Source organism: Schistocerca serialis, chromosome 4 (genome assembly GCF_023864345.2).
Source record: "Schistocerca serialis cubense isolate TAMUIC-IGC-003099 chromosome 4, iqSchSeri2.2, whole genome shotgun sequence".
NCBI classification, from domain to species: domain Eukaryota; kingdom Metazoa; phylum Arthropoda; class Insecta; order Orthoptera; family Acrididae; genus Schistocerca; species Schistocerca serialis.
In genome coordinates, this window is record NC_064641.1 from 125435416 (window position 1) to 125463257 (window position 27842).

Consider the following 27842-nt stretch of genomic DNA (forward strand, 5'->3'; position numbering starts at 1 on the left):
TGAAGAAGCAAGTAGGGTATTTTTATTTCCCCTCCTGTTTTCCCATCTGCCTCCTTAAAATTTATTTCTTCATGTCCGACTAATGACCATTAACATGTTGTTGTTGTTGTGGTCTTCAGTCCTGAGACTGGTTTGATGCAGCTCTCCATGCTACTCTATCCTGTGCAAGCTTCTTCATCTCCCAGTACTTACTGCAACCTACATCCATCTGAATCTGCTTAGTGTATTGATCTCTTGGTCTCCCTCTACGATTTTTACCCTCCACGCTGCCCTCCAATGCTAAATTTGTGATCCCTTGATGCCTCAAAACATGTCCTACCAACCGATCCCTTCTTCTAGTCAAGTTGTGCCACAAACTTCTCTTCTCCCCAATCCTATTCAATACCTCCTCATTAGTTACGTGATCTACCCACCTTATGTTCAGCATTCTTCTGTAGCACCACATTTCGAAAGCTTCTATTCTCTTCTTGTCCAAACTGGTTATCATCCATGTTTCACTTCCATACATGGCTACACTCCATACAAATACTTTCATACATACATAACATACAAGAGTATAATTTGAATTTCCATAAAACAGAAAGGTTGGCCCTCAGTTTTAAAGAATATACCACCAGATATAATTCTGCGCTTAATTTTATGTATGTAATTGGTTCTCAAATTTATTTTGACTATTATTAGTTAGTATCTTTTGTTATAGGGTGAAATCAGTAATGGTTTTGTAACTTAAATTCTATTGTTGACTTACAAACAAATAGAAAGTCTGTACTAATTATAAATATTTGAAGGAACAACTAACAGTATTCTTAAAGGCTCTATTTGGCTCTATTCAAAAACATGTTAGCAAAGTCAGCTCTTAATTAGTTCCAAAATAATTAACAGTTTTGTCAAAAGTATTGTGTGTGTAATGATATTTGTTACTTTAATGATTTAAACAAATAATTGGGGCTAACTCTTGTAGTAGAAGAAACTGTTAAAAAGATCCAATTTTTCGATGTATTCAGTTAATTTATTGAGTTAAGTTTTAACTGTAATTTCTATAAATTTAACTTAAAACAATATGTAGTTTCAGTACCTATTATTGTGAGGACATATAAGGGCCCGATTTTTGGTCCTGAGACAGTCAGTCCATGGCTGAGTTTCAGACAAGAAACCTGTGTTGGTTAGATCAACAACAGTGCTTCAACTTAACTGTGAAATAAGTGTAATACAATTAGGCTGTGTGTTAAAACAATGACAGTGAGTATTCCATACATACCTTTCTATTCTTCAAGAACTGTGAACTTTGTGGTTAGGCTTTTACTGCTCGTAGGTGTTCAACAGTAAACTATTGTAGCAGTATGTGGATGTTTGCCTGCAAACTATTAATGAGGCTTATCTAAAGTTAAACAATACTGCACTGACCATATAACTGTGTAATATAGTGGGGTCGTGAACAGTGGAAGTAAAGAACTGTTAAATTCAACTGTGCACCTGTCTGCTACATTATTTTCAGTAGTCTGTACCGTCCTTCCACCCCCTATTTTTTCAGCCAGTATCACAACACAGTATGTTGACACTGAGGACCATCAGCGAAGAAGTAAAGCAGGCGAATGCCACGTAGTCCATCCCCATGTGTATCTTTTCAGTAGTCAGTAGTGCATTTGGTCCTGACTTTATTTTTAAGGATGACAATGCATGACCACTCTGAACAGCACACATGGAAGAGCTGAGTGGATATTTGGCACCCCCCCCCCCCCCTCCCCTCCCTCCCAACTATAATCCCATTGAGCATAAGTGGGATGCATTGGGAAGAGGTATTGCAGCATGTTCATATGCACCAGTGACCCTTAAGCAGTTGTCAACTATGCTAGTGGTGCATGCTTGTGGCCAGCATGGAAGCATGTTGCAGTTAATGTATTCCCAATCATGGTGATCACACACACCATTAGGAACCATGTCCCATATTTTGTAATTACCAGTGAAAGTCACGAAATGCAGTGACTAATCATTTGATTAGAGTACAGGAGACACATCAAAGTATGGTTTATACAATTTCATTGACATAAAACATGATTTAAACATTAATGTAACTTTTTGTGAAAAGATACCTTCACATATTTACATTAAAAACAATTGATAAACTACATCCTGCTGAAATATTCAGTTCATCATTCTTGAATACTTAAACGGAATAGTAGCATTGCTGAAGTAGAGTATCAAGCAGCTTTATTTCTAGTGACTCTAGGTTCATTCTCAGAATGTTCTTGGCTTTTAGTCAGTTGTAAATTTTAATTCCCGTATACTGTGGAGTATGAGCATAGAATTTTAAACGATGAGCAGGGAGCATAATTTTTTTTTTTTAATTTCTTGTATTGTGAGTGTGATCAAAGCAGTTCTCCTGGAATAATTCTAAATTGTTACATTAAAATTGTTATATATAGGCACTGTTAATAATTTCAGATTTTTAAATAATGGACGACACGATTTTCTTGGATGTTCAGCACACATCTTTCTAACAGTTCTTTTCTGTAATTTCAGTATGCACATTAAGTTGCTCAAATTTTCTCCCAAAAAAATACTGTACCTTATAACTGACTGGAAGTAGCTAGGCTATGCAGTTTTCCTTGTACCATGTCAGTGGCACTAGCTAATTTTTGCATTGCAAATGCAAAGCTACGTAGTTTAACAGATACTCAACTCTTATTTCAATTTAAATTCCTGTCTAGGTATAATCCTAAAAATTTCACAGAGTCCAATTCTTTTAGATTTTGATTTTTGTGATTTATTTTAATTTCCTGGGATGTTGATAAATGATCTGTTCTATTGATGATGCTGATACGAATACTTTCTGGCTCCTGTTCTTCAATTAATACAGACATTTGCAAAGAAAACCAATGGGGCATTTATATTGATTGATAGGTCATTAATGTAGAATAGAAACGAAATTGGTACTAGGATAGAACCTTGAAGGACACCTTGTGTTACTGTCTTGCATTTGGGAAAGTAATTTGCTGCAATTTTAAAGACAACCACTCTTTGTTTCCTATTGCACAGCTATAAAATAAACCACTGTAAAGTACTACCCCTAATTCCATACTTGTCAAGTTTGTGGATAGGAAGTGCATAATTTACTGAGTCAAAAGCTTTTCTGAGATCACAAACAATCCCTGCAATGATCCGTGCAACTTTATTGTTACTGTCTAATGATGTGCTAATCTTATCAACAAACTTGTTTATTGCATCTGTAGCACTTTTTCTGTGTTGGAAGCCAAATTGAGTTTTCAAAATAATCTCAAATTTTTCAATAATATTTTGAATCTGGATGGCAGTGGCTTTTTCAAATACTTTTACCAGTGCTGGGAGAAGAGATATGATGATAATTTCCCATGTCCTCTCTTGACCCATTTTTGAACAACAGTTTTACTTCTGCATACTTAAGCAGTGCTGGCAAACATCCATGTTCAAAAAGACTGGTTTATTATTAAAGATAGTGGGTGCCCTTTATTATTAAAGATAGTGTGCGCCCTATGATTTTATGCACAAATCTGAGAACTTTTGTGGGTATCCCATCCCAACATTTTTTCAGTGTTAATATAATGTTATCTACTTCCATTTCTGACCCCGCTTTAAATTTTGTGAAGCATTCCAACATTTAATCAAGTCTGAAGAGACCTGCTTTGTTGTCATAATCTGCAACACTGACATCTGATTTTGCTGCATTAATGAATAATTAATTGAAGCATTGTGAAATCTGAGCTGAATTCACAATAACCTTATTTTCAAGTTTGATTTTACAAATTTCATGACTAGATGATTTAATAACTTATGCAGATTTCACAACTGACCACATTGCCTTTTGTTTATTCTCATGTCTTAGCATTAAACTAGTATTTTCCATTTGCTTTGCTCCCTTGACGACTTTCCTAGAGGTTATTTTGCATTGTGTAACATATTCAACAGAGTCAGTACTTTTATTATATCTTAGTTCATTATGTAGCTGCCTTTTCTTAGCAGTGGAGATTTTTATACCTTATTTGAGTAATTTAATTTATTATGGAAAAAATAGTATGCAGTAGTTGTCTGTGAAGCTCTCCCTGGATGGGGAGTTCAGGTCCATGGTGAAGCACCAGGATTTTTGAAAGAAAATGTGATTTTCTCATTAAATTTGCCTCAAAAACATTGCACACAATAGATTTATAACTTTCATTATTAATGCTAATACAGCAATATTAACAATTGCAATATTATGAAAAGGATAGATAGCTACTCACCACACAGAGAGGCATTAAGTTGCAGAAGGGCACCAGGAAAAGACTGCTAAGCATTTAAGGTTTCAGATGAAAAAGTCCTCCTTCAGAAGCAGAAAACAAACACACACACACACACACACACACACACACACACACACACACACACACACACACACACACACACACATACACACAAAAGCACAACTGACACACTCATGGCCACTGTCTGCAGCTGCTGTGGTCCAACAGCTGGCCACAGTGGCTGGGGACAGTGGTCACGTGTGGGTCAGTTGTGCTTTTGTGAATGTGTGTGTTTTATTTTTCTGATAAAAAAGCCTTTTTGTTTGAAATCTTAAATGCTTAGCAGTCTTCTCACTCAGCCTGTGTGCACTTCTACATATTTCCTTTGTGGTGAGTAGCAATCCTCCTTTTTCTAATACTATTGTTATTCCATCCTGGTCTTTCCATTGTTTAATAGTAATAATTAAATTGCAAGTGATCAAGTTTTTGGTAATCAGCTACTTCTGATCAATCTATTGAGATAAAGTAAATAAGTAAGATTTTTGTGTGATGTTTCATTTTCATGCAAATGCAGGGATTGGGGGCACCATTTCTCCATTTCCTGCTGACCCCAAAATATGCACAGCTCATTTTCTTGTGCAAAGGGATGCAGGACATGGGCTGATATTAGAAGCAAACTGAAAATGGAGGAAGGTGACCAAATCCAGAGGCCAGATTGAAAAAAATCTGTGGGCGCACATTTGTTTATATGTAACGTGAACATGGACTGCCTCAGGCTACTAAGGGAGGTCTTAAAGTCCTCCCCTGACACACTGCAAAGCAGACTAAAGACCATGTGTAGTAATAAATTAACCGAATTTTGGTCATGAGTAATTGAGTATGTATATTATAAATGCACTAACTGAAATGTTGCCATAGAAACATGAAAACTTTGTTGTAATTAATAACAACAGCAATAATAATATACCTTCCTCTTCTCCTTCCTTGGCTTCTTCTTCACCTTCTTCTGGAATTGGTTCTTCTCCTCTCAGTTTAGCCTCCTCAGCTGCCAGGAATGCCTCTTCATCTTCCTCTTCTTCCTCCCTTTCTCCTTCCTCCTCCTCCTCACCCTCTTCTTCTTCCTCAAATGTTTCTTCCTTTGGTGGGAAGAAGTATTCACAATCCCGGATGCCCTCTTCAGGTGACAGGCTGAAGTAGGATGGTCCAAGAGCTGCCATGTTAAGCAGTGGTACCTTGTTAGTCGTGTCTAACTGGATTACCAGTTTCTCATTACTGGGAACAAAAGAAAACATGGGATAAGAAATTGACATCAGAAAGGAAGATAAAAATCTCCAGATATTAAAAAAAGTAAAGGACAACCTTAATAACCATAATTTATCAGAATATTTGGACTCTAGGATGCAAGATGTAGGATGTTTGCATTAAACCAATCTTAATTTTGCAGCATACAGAAAGTTTGGAAGTGATCTGTGTAAAGCTACATAAATGCTTTGTTTGAAGTCTCAGACAAAAAACAGCAGTTGAGTAGTAAAGGAGGGGCGGCAGTCACTTTCTTCACTGTAGCTGTTTTTCTTCTAATATACATACATATATGCAGGGTGACAGTTTGATGCATTTTTGAGGCTAATCCCAAAAGTAAGGTCTCCTATTATTTTATAAGCACATAGACCTGTTTATTTCTACAATGGTTAACATTAGTTTACAGCTTGAAGGTTTAGCTATTTCTCGACATAATCACCATTTCTGTTGGTGCATTTTTGTAGACGCTGTGGCAGTTTTTGTATGCCCATGTCATACAAGCTCACTGCCGTGCTGTTCAGAAAGTTATGAACCTCTTCTTTCACTTTGTTGTTATATCTGAATTGCTGTGACCACAATTAATGCTGACAGGTACTGTGAGACTCTGAAAAAACTCAAACGGGCAATTCAGAATGGGAGAAGAGGAATGTTGAGCAAGGGCATACACATTCTCCATGAGAATGCTCACCCACACATCGCTCAGCAAACTGTTGCTCTGTTGCAACAGTTTCTGTGGAACATAATCACCCATCCACCCTATAGTCCTGACTTGGCACCCAGCGACTATCACCTGTTTCCTAGGTTAGAAGAACATTTGGACAGAAAGCAATTCAGCTCCAATGACAAGGTGATAGAAGAGGTTCATAACTTTCTGAACAGCATGACGGCAAGCTGGTATGACATGGGCATACAAAAACTGCCACAATATCTACAAAAGTGCATCGACAGAAATGGTGATTATGTTGAAAAATAGCTAAATGTTCAAGTTGTAAACTGATGCAAACCATTGGAGAAATAAACAGGTCTATGTAAAGAAATAGGAGGCCTTACTTTTGGAATTACCCTCATAGAAACATTGCCTGCAGAATGTGCAGATAATTTGCAGACAAAAATACCTCTTACAGTTCTTTTTGTCTTTACTGTGACAGTTATTGTCAAAATATACAGTTTAGGTGTTCCCCAGGGAAGTGTCCTGGGACCTCTGCTGTTCCTGATCTAAATAAATGACCTCGGTGACAATCTGAGCAGCTCTCTTAGGTTATTCGCAGATGATGCTGTAATTTACCATCTAGTAAGGTCATCTGAAGATCAGTATCAGTTGCAAAGCGATTTAGAAAAGATTGCTGTATGGTGTGGCAGATGGCAGTTGACGCTAAATAACGAAAAGTGTGAGGTGATCCACATGAGTTCCAAAAGAAATCCGTTGGAATTTGATTACTCGATAAATAGTACAATTCTCAAGGCTGTCAATTCAACTAAGTACCTGGGTGTTAAAATTATGAACAACTTCAGTTGGAAAGACCACATAGATAATATTGTGGGGAAGGCGAGCCAAAGGTTGCATTTCATTGGCAGGACACTTAGAAGATGCAAGAAGTCCACTAAAGAGACAGCTTACACTACACTCGTTTGTTCTCTGTTAGAATATTGCTGCGCGGTGTGGGATCCTTACCAGGTGGGATTGACGGAGGACAGCGAAAGGGTGCAAAAAAAGGGCAGATCGTTTTGTATTATCACGTAATAGGGGAGAGAGTGTGGCAGATACGATACGCGAGTTGGGATGGAAGTCATTAAAGCAAAGACGTTTTTCGACGCGGCGAGATCTATTCACAAAATTTCAGTCACCAACTTTCTCTTCCGAATGCGAAAATATTTTTTTGAGCCCAACCTACATAGGTAGGAATGATCATCAAAATAAAATAAGAGAAATCAGCGCTCGAACAGAAAGGTTTAGGTGTTCATTTTTCCCGCACGCTGTTCGGGTGTGGAATGGTAGAGAGATAGTATGATTGTGGTTCGATGAACCCTCTGCCAAGCACTTAAATGTGAATTGCAGAGTAATCATGTAGAGGAACAACCTTCATGAAATGCCTATGGCTGGAACAGATTTATCCTTGAGCATATGTTGGAATAAGCAACAATGCATGATTCTTACCAGTTCTTGTTGAAACCACACAGTGGTTATGTACATGGAAAAGTATGCCATACTCACTCAGTGAGAACAGGCAGGTAGTGCCAAGCTTGTAGAAAGTATAGTTTTTCCAAAGTTACGACCCTCTTTCACTTGGTTCACATCTGAAATTTGTGTGCATTTTATGAACAATGTGCTTAGATGAAGCAGCTGCATGAAATATTTATAGCGACATGAAATATTTATCATGACGTGAAGTATTTATAGTGAAATTCACATATGAATTAGTCAATTTCATGTTCTGACTTGTTCTTTGAGAGATACAAAATTTTAATGATAGCTAAGTAAATATTGGTTTGCCTAAAAATGTGTCACAAGCTTGAAGTTCCTTTCAGTATTATCTGTATGGCACTTTATTTTACATAAACATTGAAAAGGACTCTGTAAAAAGTAATGTAGCAGTAATTCCAATAATTTTTGGCATGGGTGGATTTTGCATTAGTCATAATTTGTTATTTGTACATTTTACGGAAGTGGTCTTCAGCAGTTGCTTCTGATTCTTAATTCCAGAAGGCATGATGGGATTCATGGCATACAGTGTGTAAATGAATGACTGGGTAAATCAAGCCTGTCATTTATACCAACCCTCTCTCTCTCTTTCTTACTGAGACATGCTGTAAGTCTTTTCCTTATTTAATTTGTGAGGCTCATCTTTAAACTAATTAACTTGATGTCTATGTAACCACACCTTCAGTTATTTTCTCACAAAGTTTTTATCTAAAAATTTTATGAGCCTGAGTACAGCCTTTTTCAAATTCTAGTCTCACAGAAATGTGGTGTACTCCCTGAACAGTTCATCACTCTCTTGAAGCTCACTGTCATTTGAAAATCTTTTGACCAGTGTACCCCTGAAACCTCCAAAATAAGTGGAAGACATTTGGAAGAGACATGTCATGTTATGACCAGGATGCAATTAGTACAGTATCTACATCTAAATGATTACTTTGCAATTCACAATCAGGTGCCTCAGAGAAGATTCACTGAACTGCCTTCATGCTATTTCTGTACTGTTCCACCCTCAAATAGTACATAGGAAAAACAAACACTTCAATTTTTCTGTGCAAGCTCTGATTTATCTTATTTTATTATGGTGACAATTTTGTCCTATGTAGATTGGCCATAACATATTTTAGTGTCCAGAGGAAACCAGAGACAATCTCTTCCAGTCCAAAGCGACGCACGCTGTTAGTACTGATATGAGGCAGTACCTGCATTTGGCTGTAGCCTGTGCTCTTCATGGCATCCACATCTGGAATGACTCTTCCTGGTATGTCCACAAAGTGCATACTGGATTCCTTCCCCTCCTTAGCAGCCATATCTTTAGGTGGCTTCATTATGCACCTAATGTTGGAGCTCCAAACGACCAGTAAACTCATTCTCTGTGAGTGCCCAGAGCTTGCAGGCTGAAAAGCTTTCCCTGAAACAGGAAAAGTGACTGCATCTGGTTCATAATGCTTATCAGATACATTCAGCATCTGAAACCTGTTCATTAGACAAAATGAGGAGGCCCTCAGAATGGCCTTCCACCCAAACACAGTAGAGGGGTCAACCTCAGTAGTGGCAGTACCCGGGGCAGCATAAGTAGTGGACTGATTGGGGGACATATAGGATGTGCTGGATGTCCCTCAGATCCCCATGTCCACTGGCAACAGCTTCAAGCTGCGTGACTGAAGGCCAGCACTGCCCATAGCTGTGAGGGAAAGTTCACCAACTCAGATCGCATCTGAACACATCAATCATGGTTGCTATATGCACTAAAGGTGGCAGAAATATACTCTAGGCAGTTATTAAAACGTGGAGCTGCGCCTCATAAATACACAAACATGCACAAAATTCTGGAGTGTAAACTAAAGAGCACAGAGGAAATTCACAGTAAGTCGCTTCTTACGAGAAGCTCAGTCAATTCACAAATGAAACAGTGTACTTCTTTGCACAGCTGCAGTTAGAAAAGCTTGCACTTGACAGTTACAAAAATGTAAATCATGAACAGAAAACACACACAAACACACAGCCAAATGGAACTAGTATAGCTGCTGCTTGGTACATAACATAGAAAGGCGAAGTCCAATATAGTGATTATAGTTCAGAGAACTGGCAGCATCACAAAGTGCATACTATGTACCCAAGGAATGATTGAGTCCATTATGAAGTTGTTAGGAAAATATGTTGTGCCCACATATTATGATTTTTGTGGAAACTGAATGACTCCTTTGTAGGAATCAACATAGCTTGTGCAAGCACTGATTGTACGAAGCCCACTTTGCTTTGTTCTTTCATGAGATCTGGAAGGCAGTAGATAGTAAAGGTCAGGTTAATGCTGAGTTTCTTCTCTTCCTACACAGTTCTGCACTGCCATACGATAAATAAAATATGTGCATCCCAAATAGTTGAACAGAGGTGAAATTAGATTGAAGATTTTCTAGTAAACAGAACTCAGTATGTTTGTCTTAACTGAGGGGGGTATTGTCAGAACTGAAGGTAGTTTAATGGGTTTGCTTCTGTTCATGATATACACAAATGAGTTGATAGAGAAAGTGTTGTAGCCTTGTGAGGCTGTTTGCATATGACGCAGTGGTGGATGGGAAGGTGACATCATTAGAAACTCATTCAGAAATGCAAAGAGACTTCGATAATCAGTATCAGTATAATCAGTATCTTGTGCAAAAATTGCTAGCAGAATCTACTTGTAGATAAATGTATTTTGGTATGAACATGTATGAATGAAAAGACTGATGTATTTTACACTGGGAAAGGACAAAGCCAATGACTAATTGAGCCAATGGCTCACAATAGGCACACTGAGCCATGATTGCTATGCAAGTCACCTCATCTCAAGTACCATGGGATTATCACACACTTCACCAACACATGACAATGGCAGAAACTGTATCTTGGATCAACTTGGACAACAATACTATTTTCTTGATTTTGACTCTGAAATCAGTGTGGTACCTCTGATTTCACCTTCCATTGCCTGCAACCAAACAACCTCACAGCTTTGTGCAGCAATTGATTCTGTGATCACATGTATGAATCTGGGTATGAATATGGTCTATAAATGGTGATCACATGGGATTTATTGATTGCAAATGTTGACAAACCATTGCTTGGTACCAATTTCCTCAACCACTCCTTGCTCCTTCTCAATCTTTTCAATGGTACACTCGCCTAATGTGACATAGAGGGTATGATTGCCTGCATCATCAACCACACCTCCCTGAAAACAAAGCATTTCTCCACTACAGCTTCTACATCTGACAAACAAAAGTGCATCACAACTGATGACCATTACCATCATCTACTTGATTGCATCATTGCCCTCTAAAAATGCAACAAAACCAGTTTCTTTACTTCGAGACCTGACTGGAGTCTCCACACATTCAACGGGGCAAACGAAATAATATGACTCACAATATGAAAAATATCTGGAGAGCTCACCACAGCATGACACCACCTACAAAATCTTCAACCAACCTCACCCATCAATGACGATTCCAGCACACAGGTGCTCAACTCTTCCAGTAGCTTATGACTAGCTCACAGTAACAGTTGCCGCCTACACAGCCTCCATGTACCCACAAGGTTACTAATGTACTCCATGCTCTAGTGCTCCCTAACCTCACAGCAACCCGTAATTTTTTTGTGAGTGTTATTCACCAGTAAGCCATCACAAACAGAATGGTACACAGGATCCTCACCACACTAGCTGCCCCTGTCCAACACAAACCGTGCTGGCTCACACCAGATAAACTTCACATGGCCAAAGCAGAAGTCAATGAACTTCTGAAAGCAGGAATAGTCAGACACCCAGATAGTTTGTTGGCTTCACCCATTACAATAGTGACAAAGAGATATAGCACCTTATGTTTATGCAGTGACTACAGAACTCTTAATCCATGTACTATTACTGGCAGTTACCCATACCTAAAATACAGCACTTAGTTACTATCTAAAGAATGACTCTGTCTTCAGGTTCCTGGACTGTAAACAAGCTTATCACTAAACACTGGTGAACACAGAAGATATGTAAATGGTAGCAATCATGGCACTGTTTGGCCTGTTTGAGTACCTTTCTATGCCATGTGGCCTCAGAAACTCAGTCCAATCCTGACAGTGGTTTGTGGACTATGCTTCTGCTATGCTCAGCCTGACAAAGTCCTAAATTTCCCTCAGGATAATTACACTCATGATGCTCATTATAAACAAGTTTACAATATCCTTTTGGCAAATGGTGTCATTATCAATGACGAAAAAAGCCAACTGCGTCAACCTGAGGTTAAATTACAGGAACCAGTTGCAAAATCATGTTTTATTTATTCACTTTTGCAAATCGATTTCAACTGATTAACAGCTATCATCGGTGTTTTCAACCAATATGTCAATATTACATATGATATATTGGCAACCAATATGCCAATATGACATAGCTGTTGAAAGCACCGATGATGGCTGTTAATCAGCTGAAATCGATTTGCAAATGTGAATAAATAAAACACTATTTTGCGACTGGTTGCTGCATATCTGGTAATTTTATGGTTTATGGTCACTGCACGACTTAGGAACCACATGGAGCCTACCATTCATAACCTGAGGTTAGTTTTCTCTATCACATACTTAACACTGTGGGCATCCACCCTACACCACTACTAACAGAACTCACCCATCAACTACCATCACCACAAGAATTGCAGGAACTATGCCATTTCCTAGGGATGATTAATTTCTATAGGCACCAACTACCACAAGCAGCTACCATTCAGGCACAATTCACAGAAGCTGCAAAAGGAAAAAAATAAATAAATAATGGCAACTGAAAACTAACATGGACTACTGACATGCAGACAGCCTTCGACGAGCTACAAGACAATCTCATCTGGTCAACAACCCTGGCACACCCACTTCCCTGTACACAGTTAATAATAACAGCAGACACAAGTGACCCTACGATCCGTTCAGTATTCCGACAAGAGGTAGCAGGTATCCAACAACCACTGAAATATTTTTTGCTGAAACTGACTTCCTCCCAAAACAAGTCATCAGCCTACGACTGTGAACTTCTTGTGGCCTACAAAGCAGTCTATCAGTTGTGAAAGAAGTATCAGTTGTTTGTGACGTGTTACAGTTGATTGTCACTAATTTTTTGTTATAGCAAAAAAGAGATAGAGCTAATTATTTTTTGTTTTCTACTCCTCTTGTTTGTATTGCTGTGTCTCTGTTTTAATACAATATGCTGTGGCAGTGTTGTAAAATGGTTTCCGCAACAAGTCAAAATGGAAGTGGTATGAACAACAACAAAATTTAATTTGCAATACATGTTTGTCCATAATTTTTCTATTGACACTTTGTAACAAATTTTATCTTTATAATAGACAAGCCCAAAAAAATATCTTATCATACGGTGTTCATTTGTCACATTTTACATAAAAATGCTCATTACAGTATAGAAAAAGAAGTCGCACAAAAAAGGAAAACTAAAATATTATTTGTACATAGTCAGTACTCACATTTGATGTGGCTATCGACCACAACAACATCACTGACAAGTGAGAGAGACTTTGTGGACCCCCCCTTCCCCCCCTCTCCCTCTCCCTCTCCCTCTCTCTCTCTCTCTCTCTCTCTCTCTCTCTCTCTCTCTCTCTCTCTCTCTCTCTCTCTCTCTCTCTCTCTGACTCTTTAATCATCTCTCTTTAGTCAGCACTGATCTCTGCTCATATGCAGATGTCTCATGAAAATTGCCTTCTGTAAAGTGGTATTACTCTACATACAGATCATTTATTTGATCTTCTACACTGGTCCCAACAATTTGTGACGACCCCATACAAATAAAATTCACATTCATACTGTTATGACAATGCAACCAGCGTGAACCACTGACCGCCAAAATTCGCACATCATGCCAATGGTTTCTCCTCTGGACAAGACAGTGCTTTCAACTATCTCTTCCACCATCTTTAGACATAAACTGTGTAAGTGAAGTGTTTCAACTCTGATTTGACTTATGATGCTGAAATCCTATGCACTGGCTGGACTGCAACATTCTGGGTGCACGGATTTGCTTTCATTTGCCATGGACAGCAAACATTTTGCATCATGCACAAACTGCCCTTGCTGCTTCTGGTTGCCCTATTTCTGAAAACAACCATGGAACATATCCAGGTTTGTCCAGACTAACCTCAAAACCAGGCCTGCAATTGTGGTCAATTTATTTCTAGCTAGAGGTGTCATAAATGAACTCTCACTTCATGAATATTCCATGACCTACCGACGCGTTATTCACATTGTTGATGGAAAAGCTTGCCACCATGTGCCACTGCAACAGTCTCAGAGTCCTTCCTTCCTCACAGTGGCCAAGTCCAGCCAACTTCTCCCGATCACTTCCGATTCTGATGTCATTGTGCCTGGCTGGAGCGATGATCTTCACATGTCAACAACCCCATATCCCTGTGACCTGCTCCACACCCATGCCTGCACAGAACATTGCCATTTGTCTCGCACCCAGGCCTGAGCAGAACACCGCCAAGCACACTATGCCCCCACTAATGCAGAATACTGTCAACTGTGCCATGATTGCACAGCTCTCTCTTGCAGCCAAGTCCACTGCACCCAGGCAGAGCCACTTCTGTCAGCATCATATAATGTATGTCCCTACTGTAGCTCAGTGCAGTGACCTGCAGCCAGTCAGAAGAAATGACTTTGCGCTGTGCAACCATGTTCCATGTACTGGCACATCCGTGTACGATTGTCACCCAACTTGTGCCCACCCAATAGTGCTTGCAGTGAATTTATCTATCTGAGAGGACTATTCTGGTTGCCTCAATGTTCTACACAGCAGTGAATCTTGTCTCACTCTACTGACAATGACTGCTGCCAGATTTCACATCTCTGATTGTGCACATGAATGTGATCTTTTCATTAACTCAGGTACTGATGAGTATTCTGTGAGGCTTCCACCCCATCCTCTAATGAACCATTTCCTGGCAGACAACTTGCTGCTGCTTGATTGCTCATTGACAACAGATGAACCTACAGCATTGCAGCTGCATTAAGCTGAATTACTTCTCTCCTTGTTCGTACATCACATCACATCACGTCACTGTACTTTGGCATGGGCCGTTGTATCCGAAGACCTTTCGCACTGGCCCCCACCTGCTACATTGACTATTGAAGACAAACAGCAGGAAGAGAATAGTACATCTGTCTACACACTTAAGCAGTGTGCCTCCTCAGCTGATGAGTTCTTAGTGATTCAGCAACACTAGGCCAGCTGCTGTGTGGCATTTGACACACTCTGTACAGAGATTGTGTTGCTCCCACAACATAATAATGACACACTCACAGCTCTCACGATAGCATGTGAGTAGCTCACTGTCTAGACACACAACCATCATGATGACAAGTGTGACAGTGTACACGTAACCCCAGTCCCTGCGACTGTTAATGACTACCAGATGTCTGACCATGCCCATTCTCCGGTCCACTCAGCATCTGTGCTGTCACTGATCATGGGGATGCATCAAAACACACATGACAGTACAACATGTTTCTCCTGGCCACCTTGCTCCTCTGCTGTTGGCATCTCTGGACACGTCTCTGTGGCTGGACAGCACGCTGTCACCACATCACTTCTGCATGACTCAGCAGAAAACAGCTGAATCATTAAAATTACCAAGTAAGCAGTAACCAGTCGCAAAATCATGTTTTCTTTATTTACTTTTGCAAACCAATTTCAACTCATTAACAGCCATCATGGTGCTGCAAATACAAGAATAAAATTAATTAATAACAGTGACCGAATGAATAAATGTCAATAAAGCAACGTAAAACCAATTAAATGTATACAGACACATTAAACCATTTAAAATGCATATACAAATTTACCTTTCAACGAATATGTGCCCATAGTAGTAACACTGGCTTAAGCAGATGTCAAACATACAGTGATACATCGAGAATTGACTATGACAACGAGAAAACATAAGGGGACGCTGCAAAGCAAACCCGCCCTCTATACGAAAAGATACAGCTAAAATAAAAATGAAAAGAAGAAATGATATACAAAGTGAGGTAAAATATAATGATAAAATACTGCAATATTTACAAAAAATGGTTATATTGACAAAGTACAGTTATATATGCCAAAAAGCGATTGTACAAATTAGTAAAAGGGAACAAACACAGGTGAGAAGCGCACCATACAAAAAATTTTAAAAACTTTAAAAATAATTTTTTTAAATTATTTATCATATTATCGAAGTGTAAAAGTTAATCATAATGCCAAAACGTAAAACGGTGTTGGCAGGTGGAGGGCTCACGACGCAAACCGAGAAACAGCATGCAAACAAACAAGCAACCACACTCGCAAGGTAGCCGAAAGTCGCTGCTGCCTACACCGAAACCCACACCTCCAGTTAGGAACACTAACACAACAACAAACACGACCTGACCTGCAGTCAGCAACACCACAGTAACACCAACTTCAGCTACGCCCGCACATCAGAAGACTGGTTTTCCCCCAGTCGTAATACAAAACTACGGGGACCTTAGTGTCCTCAACACAACATTCGCGGAAAGGCACAAACCTTGCACGCTACACACGAAGTACTCTGGGGATAGGGCCTCACTGTATGTGTCAACTAACAACGAATATAAAGATCTCCTTATCTTCCTCAAAGAAAAGGGGATCGAACATTATACATACAGGACTGCTGAAGAACGAACACTACAGTACAAGCGGCGCTCAACTTCCTAGGATTCGACTGTAAAAGTGCTTCCAGGATGACAGGCTTCCGCTCCCACCATCGTCTACCACACTACCTGGTCGAGATGGCCGACACGGCCACCTCCCGTGGCCTTCTGCAGATAAAAAGTCTTCTGCGGATGGACATAAGGGTAGAGATATACGAACCACCACAAGTCCCCCAACAATGTAACAACTGCCAGCAGTTCGGGCATTCGGCCCTCCGCTGTGGCCTGGCACCCCGTTGCCGCGGATGCGCTGGCAAACACACATCCAACGCCTGCACACTAATCCAAGAAAACATACGCCGTTGTGCCAACTGTGGCCAAGGCCATGCGACCAACTACAGGGGCTGCAATGTGTACAAAGAGGCGCAGAGGCGCAAAAATCAAAAGTCGAAGCCACCCAACATCATAACACGTCCAAGGCCCGCAGCAAACCCTGTTAGGAATGGTGTATCATTCACCATGGCTACACGCCCTGGAGGAGCAGAGCAGGCTGCGGAACCTCTGCGCCCAGCACATGCACCTAACACAATCGCTGTGACAACAACACAGTCGTCTCAGCCAACATGCAACATTACAGCCACACCGGTACCAACACCAGTCCCCAAAAACAACACAACCCCACGCACTGAAGCCACTGCCTGCGAACCTACACACGACACAGAGAAAGACACACTTACACAAGGACCCCCAGAACCAAAAACCCAGGGAAGGCGTAGGCGACCATGAGGTAACAGGAGTGAGAACACACGTGCACCACAACAAAGTACCCAACAACAACAAAACACTGACACACAGTCAGCAAGCCAGTGATACCAGCACACACACTACTCTACGTGTCAGCACATCTGAAACACAGGCACGTTAAAATGTTCCACATAACAACAAAACAAGCGCCAGCCCACACATAACACCAACACCCGCACCAGCGGCGGCCAACACCACAACCGAGCCACAGGCCGACACACACACCACCAACACAACTCTTGAGGGTTTATTGGCAACAATATTCCCCCATCACACGACCGCTCAGATCTTTAACAAGTTCGCGGTGGCCGTCACCACCCTCGTCACACGGCTCATAACTGCTCAACCTGGGCAGTACTGGGCCGCCATACAAACAGCGCTCACCACACTGTTTACACCCATACATGGATAACACGCCACACCCGGCCCCCATCGCACACAACCAGACACTGACACAGATCCTGTTCTGGAATGCAGACGGGATCAACAACAAAAGGGCGGAATTTGCCACGCTCATGGAGCGTAAGGGTATCCTTATCGCACTACTGAGCGAAACTAAGCTCAAACCACGCAACCAACTAAACTTCACCGGCTACTGCGTCTATCGTACCGACCAACCGGATGGCTCCGGTCATGGCGGAACAGCCATCATCATACACAAAGACATAGAACACACAAACATAGTGCTCCCTGAACTTGAAAAACTAGAGGCAACCGCCGTCAGGGTCATGTTCAACAGAGCCTACACTACACTGGTGTCAGTATACAACAGCCCTAAAAACATCAAAACACCCGACATCAGCACAATATTCAACATATCACCGCGCGTAATCGCCGCTGGAGATCTTAACGCAAAACACCCGGACTGGAACTCACGAATACGAAACTCCAATGGCAAGAAACTATACGAACACGCACTAGGACGAAACTACATCACACTAGCGCCGACCGAACCGACGTACATTCCCTACCGGAGGGGACACAGGCCAGACGTGTTAGACATGGCCCTCATCAAGGGCATAACAACGACACTCAACGTTGCCGTTGAAAACGATCTGCCCTCAAATCACCAACCCATTATACTGTACATTGAAGAAACACTGCATCACGTGGAACAACGCAGGATGTTAGACTACAGGAGCACGAATTGGACCCAGTTCAAGGAAACGCTTGACAGTCGCATCCCACCCACCCACGCGATTAACGAGACAGCCCAAATTGATGAGGCAGTTGAAACCCTCACCGACGCCGTCCAGGACGCAATAGCCGACACCATACCAATCCGCACACCATAACAACGCAGTGCTGCCCTGCCCCAGGACATCCTGGGCCTAATCTCAATGAGGAACCGCCTCAGGAGACATTGGCAGCGTACCAGGCGCCACCACTTCAAACAGCACATTAACAGGCTCCAGGGTATAATCCGGGAAAAATACAAACATTTAAGACACAACAGTGGACCAGAAACTCGAAGGGCTGGACACCACGCGACCTGGCGTGTGGCAGCTGGCCCGACACTTCACCAGGGAGAAACTGTACACCCCCACGTTACAAGGGCCCGACGGACCAGCATATTCTGCGGAAGAAAAAGCAGAACTGATGGCCCTCACACTCGCAGTGTCATTCACACCGAACCTGGATCCCTCAGACCCGGCGTTCACACTTGCTACGGACCAGGAGGTCACACTCATTTTGGCCCAACCAGCGCGCAACATCATCCGACAAGCTAGCACAGCTGAAGTCAAATGGGCCATCATGCATACCACCGCTAGGAAGGCCCCTGGTCACGATGGAATTCAAAACCGTGTCCTTCAGGAGTTCACGGACAAAGCTGTAGACTACCTAACACACATCACGAATGCCATACTCAAGCACCAACACTTCCCCGCCTTTTGGAAGACGGCCAAGGTCCTGATGTTCAGGAATCCGGGGAAAGACCACTCCCTCCCACAAAATTACCGACCCATAAGTCTGCTGAGCGCGCTCTGCAAGATCGTTGAGAAGGTAATATTAAAACGACTCACCAGGCACTGTATCACAAACGACACCCTGAGACCGGAGCAATTCGGTTTCAGGAAGCACCACTCCAACAACACAACTCCTCTGCATCATTGAACACATAACACACGGATACAACACAAACAAAGCGACTGGGGCAGTGTTCCTGGACATCGAAAAGGCTTTCAATCGTCTATGGCACAACGGCCTAATACGCAAACTTAGCGACTCAGGGTTCCCCGACGGGCTCGTACGTCTCATACACTCATATCTCACGGACATGAGTTTCAACACCGACGTGCAGGGCAAACAATTGACACGACATGGTATACAGGCAGGAGTACACCAAGGAAGCATCATAGGGCCCTTACTGTTTAACCTCTACATTAACATCCTCCCAGCTACACACAACACGACGGTAGCAATCTATGCGGATGACACCGCCATCCTTGTGCAAGATTGGAAGCCGTCTAACATTAATTCACGACTACAGACTGCACTCAGAACGGGGGAGCTTTGGCTATTGAAATGGCGTGTTAGACTAAACGTCGACAAGTGCGAGGCCATTCTGTTCACTAGAAGACCAAAGCAACTGCGCAAACATCAGCATGGCAACCCAATAACACTACACACACGCCCAATACGTTTCCGCGAGAAGGTCAAATACCTCGGTGTCTGGCTAGACAGGAAACTACTCTGGGGGGACCACATTCAACACGTGACCAACAAAGCTAACGCGTGGCTCAAACAACTCTACCCTATGCTTAACAGGCGTTGCACGCTGAACAGGAGGGTGTCTAGGTTCATGTACATGACAGTTATTCGACCCCTGATGACGTACGCAGCCCCTGTCTGGGGATACGCTGCGCCAACTCGCCTACGCTGTCTGCAGCTCATACAGAACAAAGTACTCAAAATCATAAGCAACGCTCCGTGCTACACACGCATCACGGACCTTCACCGGGAATACCGGCTAGATACTATCTTGCAGGTATTCCAAAAACTCTCCACACGACTGTACAATAACACGAGACACTCGCGCAACCCGTTTATCCTTTCTCTGGGTAACTACGACCACAACCATAGATGATAGCATAACAGACCAAAGACACTACTGGCTAGGAACTAAACATCTATGATCCATTGAAAGCTAACACGACAGTACTGGCGAGCCCCTGCAACTCAGCTATTACTGGCAACCCCAGATGTTCGACCAGCCGAAAAACAGGCAACCGCAGGGAAACCGTACTGTACACAGCACGCAAACCAACCACACACACCCCCTACACCGTCTGTGAGCCGATCTATGACCGATCGCCCACTAATGTACAACGACCTTGAACTGTTGCAGGGACGCAGCAACTGCAGCAAGTACCGCAACGAGCTCCAGCAACGACAAAAATAACGATGCACGATACCTCGAACTAACATAACCACACCTTGCATGCACTGTCGCAGACAGCAAGCCGCTACTGCCCTTACTACCCGTCCTACTGTCGCAGAGGTTTTTTTCCCTTGGCGCTTGCCTTGGCACTTTTTTTCCTCTGTCCTTACAACCGCTACCCTCAGATCGCTTTCGTCCACTTTCTATCTCCTGATGGACCATGTTAATGAGTAATCTCACCCAGACGCATGGATAACATCACAGCCCGCATCCTGTGACTCCTGATTCAAAAACTAACATGTTATACGGAGGTGACAGTAGGACTTTTGGTTTGGTCACCACGTTGGTGTGGGCGTGGAGGGGCCCCATCCTTTATAAATCACGATGTGTCTGTTGGTGCAGCCGACAAGGTGGTAAAAGCAAAATTAAAGGGCGTCAATGCAAACGTAGTCACAATAACATAATTCGTATTACTAATCTATTTATCTACTCCTCTCTCGTCTTTCCTTGTCCTATCATTGCCCTTCCCATCAAGCAAATGTGCGGCAAAGAGCTCCCAAAAATGAACTCACCCTCACATTCACCTGCTCATTGAGAAGGCACACGCTAGGTGATCTATGATGACGAAATATCTCCATATCCTCTAGCAAATCAAGATAATTTCCCTTTTCTGCTCTATGTAATAACCTCACATGCGTCTCAAATGGAGGAAGTTCATGTCCACTATTTATAATGTGGGCTGCAAAATTCGACCTATCAGCCGCGTCCTTTCTGTCAATGGCGACATGTTCAGCAAATCTAGTTTCAATTTTTCGTCCATTCTGACTTACATAACATGCTTTGCAGCTTGGACAAAGTATTTTGTAAACCCCTGAATGATATAAAATTTTTACTTTATCTACGCTATGATTTAAAATTTGTCCCAAATTCTTCTTAGCTGAAAAAAAAAAAAATAGCTGCAGCTTTTAGACTAACCGCCCCATAGTATGGTAAAGAAATATATTTCATTGCTTCATTTTTCCCTATAATTACTTCATTTGCTCCCATGTCTTTATACAGGGTGTTACAAAAAGGTACGGCCAAACTTCCAGGAAACATTCCTCACACACAAATAAAGAAAAGATGTTATGTGGACATATGTCTGGAAACGCTTAATTTCCATGTTAGAGCTCATTTTAGTTTCGTCAGTATGTACTATACTTCCTCGATTCACCGCCAGTTGGCCCAATTGAAGGAAGGTAATGTTTACTTCGGTGCTTGTGTTGACAAGCGACTCATTGCTCTACAGTACTAGCATCATGCACATCAGTATGTAGCATCAACAGGTTAGTGTTCATCACGAACGTGGTTTTGCAGTCAGTGCAATGTTTACAAATGCGGAGTTGGCAGATGCCCATTTGATGTATGGATTAGCACGGGGCAATGGCCGTGGCGCGGTACGTTTGTATCGAGACAGATTTCCAGAACGAAGGTGTCCCGACAGGAAGACGTTCGAAGCAATTGATCGGCGTCTTAGGGAGCACGGATCATTTCAGACTATGACTCGCGACTGGGGAAGACCTAGATCGACGAGGGCACCTGCAATGGACGAGGCAATTCTTCGTGCAGTTGACGATAACCCTAATGTCAGCGTCAGAGAAGTTGCTGCTGTACAAGGTAACGTTGACCACGTCACTGTATGGAGAGTGCTACGGGAGAACCAGTTGTTTCCGTACCATGTACAGCGTGTGCAGGCACTGTCAGCAGCTGATTGGCCTCCACGGGTACACTTCTGCGAATGGTTCATCCAACAATGTGTCAATCCTCATTTCAGTGCAAATGTTCTCTTTACGGATGAGGCTTCATTCCAACGTGATCAAATTGTAAATTTTCACAATCAACATGTGTGGACTGACGAGAATCCGCACGCATTTCTGCAATCACGTCATCAACACAGATTTTCTGTGAACGTTTGGGCAGGCATTGTTGGTGATGTCTTGATTGGGCCCCATGTTCTTCCACCTACTCTCAATGGAGCACGTTATCATGATTTCATGCGGGATACTCTACCTGTGCTGCTAGAACATGTGCCTTTACAAGTACGACGCAACATGTGGTTCATGCACGATGGAGCTCCCGCACATTTCAGTCGGAGTGTTCGTACGCTTCTCAACAACAGATTCGGTGACCGATATATTGGTAGAGGCGGACCAATTCCATGGCCTCCACGCTCTCCTGACCTCAACCCTCTTGACTTTCATTTATGGGGGCATTTGAAAGCTCTTGTCTACGCAACCCCGGTACCAAATGTAGAGACTCTTCGTGCTCGTATTGTGGACGGCTGTGATACAATACGCCATTCTCCAGGGCTGCATCAGCGCATCAGGGATTCCATGCGATGGAGGGTGGATGCATGTATCCTCGCTAACGGAGGACATTTTGAACATTTCCTGTAACAAAGTGTTTGAAGTCACGCTGGTATGTTCTGTTGCTGTGTGTTTCCATGCCATGATTAATGTGACTTGAGGAGAAGTAATAAAATGAGCTCTAACATGGAAAGTAAGCGTTTCCGGACACATGTCCACATAAAATATTTTCTTTCTTTGTGTGTGAGGAATGTTTCCTGAAAGTTTGGCCGTACCTTTTTGTAACACCCTGTATTTATTGGCAAATTTTTCATAAATTTGTTGAACAAACGGAAGTGGATAATCATTAGATTTAGCTACGGAAAAAATAATATCTAACATAGTTTTACGATCCTCTTCAGAAAGTGGGGTACAGAAAACACGATTAAACGCAAATCTGAAAAACGCCGTTTTATGCCGATTAGGGTGGGCTGAATGATAGTTTATGGTACAGTCAGTATATGTCTTTTTTCGAAATATGCCAAAATGAAGCCTTCCGTCACTATTCTTTATGTATAGATCCAAAAAACTAATAACCCATTCCTTTCAAGTTCATATGTGAACTTTATTTTAGCATGTAAAGCGTTAAAAGAGGATACAATTTCGTGAATATCATTTTCATCGCCAATCACAAGCAATAATGTATCATCAATGTACGTAACGTAAAAGACAATTTTCTTTGCCATCTCAATGTTCTCATGAAACCATCTGGTTTCAAGGTGATGGATGAACACGTCAGCTAAAAAACCAGAAATCGCGTTTCCCATACTGAGACCGTCTTTTTGCACATAAATTTCGTCGTTGAACCGGAATAAATTGTATTTGAGCATAAGAGACCAAAGGTCTATAAACTCCTCAATTTCATTGTCAATCAAATTACTCAACATTAAATTACTTTTCACAATATCAATAGTCTCATCTATCGGGATATTAGTGTATAAATTCACAATATCCAGAGATAACAGCTTCATACTAGCTGTAGTGGGGATGTTTCTAACTTGCTCAATTAATTGTTCGCTATTCTTCACGGAAAATTGTTTACTGAATAGAAAGTGATTTTTAATGTGTTTAAACATTTTCGCGCAATTTTATTGAAGGGACCCCCTATAATGTTCACAATTGGTCTCACAGGGCACCCTTCTTTATGGACCTTAAGTTGGGCCCTTAAAGTAGGTGTCTGTGGGTTCATGTTTCGCAAAGTCAGCTTCTCAAACGGCGTAAAAATGTCTTTATATCTTTTTAACCTATCATTAAGTTTTTTCTGTGCTTCACCAGTAAGATCTTTCTCAATTCTCACAATATTATTATTAGCAAAAAAAATCTTTAGTTTTCTTAATGTATTCATCTTTGCTACCTACAATTACAGTATTCCCTTTATCGGCTTTAGTAACGATCACTTTATTTTTATGCAATTTACTATTTATACTCTTAATGGTTCTGTTTTCCGTAGACCACATTGTATTTACTTTGTTTACTTCCTTAGAAATAACTTTTTCATTTGCAACAGCAACATGGCTTTCTTCAACTTTATTAACCTTTAAACTATTTAATGCAAACCGTGCATGGACTAATGTATCTTTTACTGCATCTTTATCTTGGGGACCACATGGAGCCCACCATTCATAAGCTCAATCATTGTATGCTGCTGATCTTCATATGACATCACTTACACCAATGGCTATATTCATGGTGTTTCACATTCAATAACCTGACACCTAACACAGGCTGATGGTGCTCTGCAATACCACATTAAGGACACATTGGAGGAACTGAACACAACAAGACACACATGTGTCCACTGTTAGTTGCACTATTCACTTCCAGCTGTCACCAACAACTTCATCGCCTCTTCCTGACACAAGTTCAACGTAACAATGCTGAACTCTATGACTGCATCTCTACCTACACACTGACTTCAACCATGACCCAAAATGGATCAATGTCCAGTATTTCTGCCTCCTCTCCACCTCAAACCAATTGTGGAGAGTAACTGCACAGGCCATGCACATTGAAGTTCACACTAGTTAATAAATTAGCCACTAATATCAACTGCACCATCCTCTCAACACATGCTATCACTCTGGTTGCATTAGAATGCCTTTGGTATGCATGGCCTCCACATGCTGTCATCCTCACCACTGACATCCCACCCCGTCTCTTCGGTTGCACTATTGCTGTACTGTGCAGACACATCAGACTTTTCACAAGTCAGCCACAGATATACTGCCTGTTCAGAATTTGCACAATACTCACTGCGACTTCGAGAAATGCTGCAGTCGTATCTCATGAAAGCACCAGCCACAGCATGACTGGTCATGCACATCTGTCCCTCACCACCTACGAGAAATGTTCGAGCCATGCATGGTTCCTACCCCAGCCAAGACACGGTTAGTCAGAAGAGATTCATACCTGTGAGAAATAGTCCAACTGAGCCTCCCTTCCAGGCCAGCCAAGACATGACTGGTCAGGTAAAGCTGCCACACACGATGCCCAATGCCAACTGCCAAAAAATTGCCACATCGTCTTGATGACTTCGGCGTCACTCCTTCATATCATGGCTCATGCTCTGCAGTGGTGGTGGCTGTCAACCATAGCAACCACATCACAGACAAGCGAGAATGACTTTGTGGACTCACTCTGACTGCTGCAACTTGGTCCGTTCATGTATGGATGTCTTGTATTCATTGTTTTCAATAAAGTTATGTTACTCTACATACAGATCACGTATTCAATATTATACACCCATTCATATCGCAAGTCTTCCTTTTGTGACCACTTCAAGATTAGCACAATCATTTCAGAATCTGTGTAACATAGATGATGACTCAGACTGCAATGTAGAAATCGTATCTGCCGGCGAACAGTGCTTGAAATGTGCATTCACCCAACAAATTGAACAGTAACACACTCCCATCCTCTCAAATCTGCGTCAAAGATCTAGATATTCACATAAACAAGCCTGTGGTATTTCCTTTTTATTACATAGTGTCTCAATGTTTTTCAACACATTAAATGTCTGTTACTAGTCTGATAACTGTAACAAGACCTTTGTGGCAGATACCTGTTACAAGTAAATTTTTGTCCTTCGACAGCTTTTGATTTACATTCATAGTGGTCATTCATAGTAGTCAAAACTAGTCACCATTGCTGTTACCAATGAATAAATTTGCAGAAACAGGCCAATTACATGTAACATTAAAGATTTGGACTTAGCGTGCAATTCAAATGGACAGCATCATATCGAAGTAACTTAAGGCTCGCAGTTCATGTTCGACCATGCGCAGCAGCCAGTTCTCCCCAAATATTTCTATTGTTAACACAATAAGGAGACAGAGAACATTTAACCTGAGCTGTTATGAGGAACTTGCTTCACATACTTATGGTACATAGTCTGATGGTGTAAGTGTGACTCAGGAGATTGGTATGATGCCTATAGGCAGGTCAGTGTTGTGCCGGTTGTTGCACATTGTTGCCTTGTCTGTAATGCCATCAAACATGTCTGGCGTTCAGCAGTCTTCTCAATGGCTTTGAAAAGATAGTACAAGAGACAAGTATATACGAGGGCTATCCACAAACTACATTACGTTTTGGAAATAAAAATATATAAAGTATTGGAAATTTTTTTTATTATATACAGATGAAAGCCACACTTAAATACTACTTTTCTACTTAGTTGCCATTTAAATTAAGGCACTTATCGTAGTGATGGACGAGCTTGGAAATTCCTTCGTCGTAAAATTCGGCCGCCTGCACCTTCAACCACATGGTTACCTCTTCTTGAAGCTGTGCGTCGTCATCAAAACACTGCATAGCCAACCACTTCTTCATTGCTGGGAATAAGTGGAAGTCGTTCGGTGCCAGGTCGGTACTGTACGGCGGATGAGGAAATAACTCCCACTTAAAAGATTCGAGAACTTCACGAGTGGCATTTGCCGTGTGGGCCCACGTGTTGTCGTGAATCAGCAAGATCTTTGAGCCCGACTTTCCCCTGCGCTTGTTTTGTATTGCTCTTCTGAGGTTGTGCAGAGTTTGGCAATACCTTTGAGAGTTTATTGTAGTGCCTCTTTCCAGGAAATCCACAAAAATCACACCTTTTCTGTCCCAAAAGACAGTCACCATCACCTTCCTTGCCGACATTGTCTGCATGCATTTCTTGGGTTTTAGGGGGGGAATTTGTGTGCCCCCACTGCATTGACTGCAATTTTGTCTCGCAGTTCACATGCTTAACCAATCTTTCGTCACCAGTAATGATGCGATCGAGTAATGAGTCGCCATCTTTCTCGTAAGCATCCAGAAACGTTAACGCTGCAGCCATTCGCTGATTTTTGTGAATCTCTGTCAAGATTTTTGGTATCCATCTTGCACAAAACTTGTGGTAACCAAGCTTTTCAGTAATGATTTCGGGCAACAAACTTAGTGAAATTTGTGGAAAACTCATAGAGAGTTCCGATATTGTGAAATTACGGTTTTCACTGACCACGGCATTGACTTTTTCGACAAGTTCGGCAGTCACTATGCTGGGTCTTCCACTTCGCTCTTCATCGTGAACGTTAGTTCGGCCATTTTTAAATTTTATGACCCATTGACGAACTCCACCTTCAGTGATTATGTTGTCCCCATACACTTCACAAAGCTGCCGATAGATTTCTATCGGTGTACAGTTTTTTGCAGTCAGAAACCTTATTACAGCACGCACTTCACACTTCGCGGCATTTTCAATTAACGCTGACATTTCAAACTGTCACAGTAACTCAACGGAGTACAGCACGAACCTCTCACTAGCATGGCAGGATGCCGACTGAGCGGCGGAATGCCATGTCACCAAGATGGCCGCGCTAGCCCCG

The 27842-nt window shown here is 41.8% G+C and overlaps 1 protein-coding gene across 1 annotated transcript in view; it reads right to left on the bottom strand.

Annotated features, from left to right (window-relative positions):
* Positions 1–27842, bottom strand: part of LOC126474317 (calphotin-like) — an 81005-nt gene that overhangs the window by 34511 nt on the left and 18652 nt on the right. Inside the window, exon 3 of the mRNA XM_050101783.1 lies at positions 5362–5525. Coding sequence (XP_049957740.1) covers positions 5362–5525 — 164 coding nt within the window. The remainder of the gene's footprint in view (positions 1–5361; positions 5526–27842) is intronic.